The sequence below is a fragment of the Etheostoma spectabile genome, chromosome 3, assembly GCF_008692095.1.
Source record: "Etheostoma spectabile isolate EspeVRDwgs_2016 chromosome 3, UIUC_Espe_1.0, whole genome shotgun sequence".
NCBI lineage: Eukaryota > Metazoa > Chordata > Actinopteri > Perciformes > Percidae > Etheostoma > Etheostoma spectabile.
Genome location: NC_045735.1, coordinates 3746902 through 3753648, shown reverse-complemented (window position 1 = coordinate 3753648; position 6747 = coordinate 3746902). Strand labels below are relative to the sequence as shown.

Genomic DNA, 6747 nt, shown 5'->3' with positions numbered 1-6747 from the left:
TTTCTCTTTGCACAGCTACCAGAAGACTTACAACTTTCAGACACGTTGACTACTGGTCCATTACTTTAACTGTCTATGCTGACTATGCCTGGAGGTGGAAGGGGCGGAGGCGGGTCGCTCTCTCGTCTGAAAAGACAACTGACAGAAGCAGGGGAGAGAACAGATTTAAAACAAGGCTGTCATGCTGTGATTGGCTCACACTAACGTGATTTCCCTCAAAACAGCTGATCAGTATAAGAGAAGAGTGTTAACGTTATTGAAGTCTCCCTGACAGAATTTACGCTGAGCTACATTTAGTGTATATGCATTTAGTAATTACTTTGGAAACAGTAGTTTTTATTGTTTGTGGCTAGGGTTGCAATAGGGCACCGGTTCCAACGTAAACCGTAGTAACGAGACTGAATAACAATTAAAATTTTGGTGCCTTATTGTGGTGCCTGACTTTACACTACACTTGACAGCAGGTAACATTAGCCTACCTTTAGCTAGCAGCTGGATTAAACACAGTTGAAAGGCTGACAGCTAACGTTAAACAGTGTAACGTGGGACTATATTTCCCTGTAGAGACAACACAGACTACTACGTTCACGTACAACAGGTAGCCTCGTGATGCATTCAAAGTTATTGTGAAATACCCTTTGCCCATCTGGTGGTTGTTTTTATCATTAAACCACAATTTACTGGTGAAATAAGTTATTTTTATAAGTTATAGACTATAACTAATTTAATAATAATGTAATAACTATAAGTTATAGCTTATTTCATTATTATTAAGTCTTTAATTTTGACCATATGGCCTCAGCAATAAACAAGCCGTTCTTTAATGTTGAATGTTGTATATTACCCTTCTTCTTTTCTTCTTTTTTTAGAACTTTATTAAAAATGTATCGGTTCAGGCACCGTTTAGCCACCGGCATCGTTTTACAAGTATCGCTTTAGCACCGGTAACCAAACGATACCCAACCCTATTTGTAGCGGAGGTTGTCATTCCCATGAGGGATTTAAATTAATAAACCGGTACACATGAACAACAGATTTAAGTACTTTAGTGTTATTGTTTGTAATGTTATCTCATTAATATACTTTGGTTACAATTACCTTACTTATGAGCAGTGAGATGGAGAGTTCAGCACTGTTTTGCAGCCCAGTATGAAGTGTGAAATGGCGGACCTCGTGTTCTAAAGACCACCACCATTCTCAACCAGTAGTAAACGTTGTAGCTGTAAATGTGGGTTGTGCCAACAACGATGTACTTAGACAGTGCCTTTGAAATTTGAAATAAACCACAACATTTTTTGTCATAATCTAAGGAAAAGGGCTGCTTGAGGTCTGATGTGCGACTGTCTGGGCATCCATGAAAAGCCCTGGTGTAGCCTTGTGTGCTTATGTGAAGGGAGGTCATGAAAATGTCAGTTGAGCTTGAAGGAGAGCTGTGAAACTATAGTTATAAGCCAAACCACAACGTTTGTTCTGTGCTGGCTTACATTAGCAGTTTATGGCGCTTACTACAAACAGTGCTGTGTTGCATAAAAAGATACCCGGGAGCTTTTATGGTATACAAATGCACTTCCTTATGGTGGAGATAGTGGCCCTCCCTCCATTTTGAGCCACTACCGATAAACGGGAAAGTGATCATCTACGGATGGGCCCTCAGCGTTAACTCTCATGCTGCAATTTTCTGCAACCGGGCAAATGGTTTTTATCTTCACAGTCATCACCATTCTATAGATTCAACAGTGTCAGTCTGTGGAGCCGCTGGCAACCTTTTGTCCTGCTTGACTGCGGCCAATGAGGCCTGAAATGCAGAGAGTTACTGCTGCAACACCTTAGACTGAGAGCCCTGGCTTTTACCAGAGGGAGGCAGACTGAGGAAGATGGAGAGGAGGAGGAGGAGGAGGAGGCTGATGACTAAGGCAAGAGCTGGAAAAGAAAGTTGTGTATCAGGGTAGCTGGCTTCATGACAGAGGCTCATAATCGTCTCTTTGTTAGAAGTTAAATGAGGAAAAGGTTAAATTTGCCTTTCTGGCGACATACAGTCTAGTCTTGCAGAGTGTTGGCTTTGCTGTTGTCTGGCGACAACTGCGACATCGTGCTGAAGGAAAATATCCACAGTTAGGTCGTCTCTCTTTCACTTATTTGTCATCAATCTCTGATGTTTGATGCTTTCCAGGATTTTCTGTTGTTTTGATAAACTGTTATTTTCCAGAATCACCCACCCCTTTAACCAATGCACAATATGTGTTGTGTTGCTGTATTGCTTTATAGATTTTTGAGGCCTCAGTGGGTGCTGATATTAGTGTCTCTGCCTTTTCTACGATGTAGGCTATTTCTCATGTAAAATTATTGTTGAGTTTGTGGAATCTAGAGCTACAGCTATTGATTATTTTAGTAATCGAGTATTCTACAGATTATTCCGTCAATTAATTGAATAATTGGATAAGAAATGCTGTTGCTTTGTAGTAAACAGCTGTAGTAAATGTATAAAAGAAAGGTTTCATTTTTAGAATAAGCAACAATTGTATTGCTTAAATGCAATGCAACATTTCAGCACTGTCACGCACATCATTGCGTGTTAGTAGAAAATACAAATTCAAGGGTTGTGTCTGATCACAGCTGACAACCTGCGTGCAGTCATCCAAACATTATTAAAAACACTGCTATTTATTTGTGCCGTGAACATATTCGTTAGTGTTGTTAAGGCTTTTAAGTAATTAAACTTTACAACTTTACATTTTCTGGCCAGTGACGTCATTAAGCCCCCCCATTAATGTCCAAATCTCCCCAAATGGTCTCAGTTGTTTGTGCTGATTTGTGTCGTTAAAAGACACATTTGTCCTACAATGTTTTGTAAGTTCATGCAGGTCAGCTGACAGGAGTAGCAAAGATATTTGTTTTTTACTCCACAGTACAAGTCAGTAGGAAAGTGAAAGAAAAAGCCTTTGAAGCTAAAAAACGAGCCTGCGCCCTCTCAAAATCATCAATAAAAGATGGTGAGTCTAAAAGGGAAGGAAGCAGCACGGAGATAAAATGGTGAGGCAGTGACAATGAAAAAGATGAAATAGCCTATTTCTTTTTATTGATCTATGAACCTGATGGGAGGTGCACTGAGTTGGGAATTAGTATGTGTTGGAGCAAGTCAATGTATTAACCACCCTTTACATGAAAATAGACGTGTTTAAGCTTGAATTACCAGGTGTTTATATAGTTAAAGGTGTGTGGCATGTTTTATTTATTTATTAATGTTTTTTGGCAGCTATTCTTATAAAAAGACCAAAACCAACAAGGAATTGGTCCTGCTAACACATATTGTCTGTGTAGCTCGTTCCTCTGTGCCATAGAGCTCCATTGTTGTCCAGAACCTATTAAAACGCATCAATAAGCTGCACTGTTGCACTGGGGGCCTTCACCTTCATTAGTATGAACAAACACACGATGTAGTTTATTTTTTACTCAATCCCACACACCGTCCTGCTGCGGCACATACTCAACCTGCGCACTATAGATATATATATATATATATATATATATATATATATATATATATATCAGGAACTAGTCCAAAATGAATGCACTATTTCCCCTTCTTTGAGTAACATCTGCTAAAAACTACAGTGGCAGTTTTAGCAAATGAATGAGTCTTTAAAATGGTGTCAAAAGTGCTTTACATCAAAGGCAAGAATAAAACAAGATGACATATATTGAAAAGAATAAAGCATCAAATCAGAAAAGCTTATATAAAAACAGAAGGAGAGGGAAAATGTCACACCGCTACTACCCTTAAGGGCTGGTTCGGATGCTGGTGATCTCTATCTTCTCACATTGTTTTAGTTTTGACAGTTGGGCTGTTGAAGAAAGAAGGTTAGTGCGTCTTTAGTTTCAAAGTTAAAAGAAGTGAAATGAGCTCGGTGCCTGGGTCTAATTCATTACAGACTGCCAGGTTTTATAGCTGAGGTTTTACTGGGAAGACAAAAGTCATTGCTGTCTGCCGTAGCCTCAGATTCAAGCCATATGTTAGGCTGATGGGACGTCTAAATCTATTCTTGTGACTGTCAGCAGATCAGGCTGTTTCTTTTTTTATAGGTCCCCCCGAGTATTAAACATTTTCACAGTGATAATAAGAATGAGAAACAGCATATCTCCTTTCTCTTTGTTCTTCATCTTAACACAAAAAGGGGCATAGCACAGAATTCTGGGCCCAATAGAAAGGCCTTTTCTACGGGCCCCTCCCCGCAACCACAGCTGTTCATTCTAGCATCTTTTTGGCCCTCCTCATATAAGGGCCCTGGGTACTCAGTCCCCTTTTTACCCCCAGTCTGACACACCTGAACACCAAAGGGTTGCATTTAGATAAATAATCAAAATAATTTGTACATAATGACCAGATACGTCATTCATGAGATTTTATTTGAAAATGATTTTGTTGAGCTGTAACATTTAATGGCGGGTGCCATTCGTCTGCAAGTCGTGCCCGTGCTGCAGTAACGAGATGGGCATGGGCATGCTTCGAACTCATGGTGTGAGCTTGAAGGAGAGAAAAATTGGAGCGGGAAATAAGGAAATGGTCCAACTTTTTAAAAATCCGCTCTGGACTCCATCCAGAATCCTCATGCCCGGTCATGATGCGCTCCGCTCACATCCTCTGATTCCCACTAGACATCCCTATTTTTTCATGTTATTTCAACTGGACCTGAAGTAACATTATCACCTACTTTTAGAGACCACATACACAGATATTGCACTTTTCAAATTACAGTACTAACTAGAGCTGGGCAATATATTGATATTATATCAATGTCGTGATATGAGACTAGATATCTTCTTAGATTTTGGATATCTTAATATGGCATAAGTCTTGTCTTTTCTTGGTTTTAAAGGCTGCATTACAAGTTATGTCATTTTCTGAACTCACCAGACTGTTGTAACTGTTGTATTATTTGCCTTTAGTCATTCAAATTACTGATGATTATTAATCACAAATCTCATTGTGGAAATATTTTGTGAAAGCACCAATAGTCAGCATTACAATATCGTTGTGGTATTGATATCAAGGTATTTGGTCAAAGATATTGTGATATTTAATTATCTCCATATCCCCCAGCCCTAGTACTAACATTGTCCGAACCAAAGATTCATGCTCCCGGAGAACGCTTATGTAGGTCGAGACTTGGTTGTTGGAACATACCAAAAGCTTTCAGTATAAGTAACATTTAGTATAGTATTTAGTATAGTACATAGTATTTAGTGACACTCTATTGTTTGTAAAGCAAAATGGGACAGAGGACTGGTGACATTATTTAAATATGCACTGTATGTTACACTGGAACTGCAACGGAGCAACAAGAGTGGGTCACTAATACTAGTATTACAGTAACGCTTCCACACTACTAGTAACGCTATATCTGTCAATCATATCAGTTGTATTTGACTCGGTGACAGAAAAACTTTACACAAACTCTCCGGCTACTCCAGCTTTAAAACACGTTTTTGACTGGGTGCAAACTTTAGTCAAGCTTACACAACATTGCTAAGCAAAGGAATCACTGAATCTCTGAAATTGACCGTTTGTTGTTCTGTCAAGTAGATACACACACACACACACACACACACACACACACACACACACACACACACACACACACACACACACACACACACACACACACACACACAAATACAGCAGCAATGCACAAACACACTGGCTAGGATCACAGAGCAGAGGAGGCCTTCATGTCACAAAGCCAGCTGAGCTTCTGTTGCATTATAAAGTTCCACAAAGAACAACATGAAAAGAACAACTTTTCCACATCCAACGTACAACTGTCGTTATTTAACTGACTCTACGTTCAACAGGCTAAACTGCAATTAATAATAAATAAATAGTAAAACAACAAAAATGTCAAAACTTACAGCGTCCATGTTTGTTCACAGACAGCTGGTATTGATCCATCCTAAGCTTTAGTGAATCCTCCTGAAAGTGAATCCTGCTGTGTACTGACCCTCCACAGCAGAACGTGTAGTGTGCTTTGGCCGTGTGTTGTTACCAGGAGGAAATCACAATGGCGGTCAGCGAGGTCTATTCGGCTGGTACTCCGTGGGCGAGTATGGGTAGCTAACTGAAGGTGGTTTCTATGGCACATGAACCCACTAGGACGTCATACCCACCATCAAATCTAACTAGCTTGTTGTTCTGTCGGATGGAGCAGGAGTAAAAGAAACAGGAGGGTCTTTTCTCATGCCTTGGGGTCTCTAGACACACACTGGGGACACATATGTTTGTTGAAAAGCCATTAAAATTCTCTTTTGTCCATTTGTCTATTGCTTTGCAGTAACCCAGTATCAATGTAGTTTCATTTTACATTAGTCTGAAGAGTGTTTCTGATTCTGCTTCCCGAGGTGCATGTTTAGTTCAATCTGTTTTGTTTTGCAGGCCAACCTGAACGACTCTCATAACCAGATGGTGGTCCACTGGGCTGGAGAGAAGAGCAACGTCATTGTCGCCTTGGCTCGAGACAGCGCAGGAGCCACTGGGCCCAAAACCAGCTCTGTAAGTACACCTGAACACATCCATGCATAAGACAAGTAGAAAAACTAAAACTAGCACATCCATGGGCTTTTAAAGTCGGTTATAACATGTATATCATCAGTCTTACCCCCTTTTTCTAACATGTTTCTCATGTTTCTGTTGATAGGATTGTTGAGCCACAGATTAAGCTCTCCATCTGCCACACACACACACACACACACACA

At 40.0% G+C, this 6747-nt stretch overlaps 1 protein-coding gene across 2 annotated transcripts in view; it reads left to right on the top strand.

The window, feature by feature from the left end:
- sorl1 (sortilin-related receptor, L(DLR class) A repeats containing) overlaps positions 1–6747 on the top strand; it is a 74926-nt gene that overhangs the window by 13481 nt on the left and 54698 nt on the right. For both annotated transcript variants that reach the window (XM_032507207.1, XM_032507206.1), the window contains exon 2: positions 6428–6544. In XM_032507207.1, coding sequence (XP_032363098.1) covers positions 6428–6544 — 117 coding nt within the window. The remainder of the gene's footprint in view (positions 1–6427; positions 6545–6747) is intronic.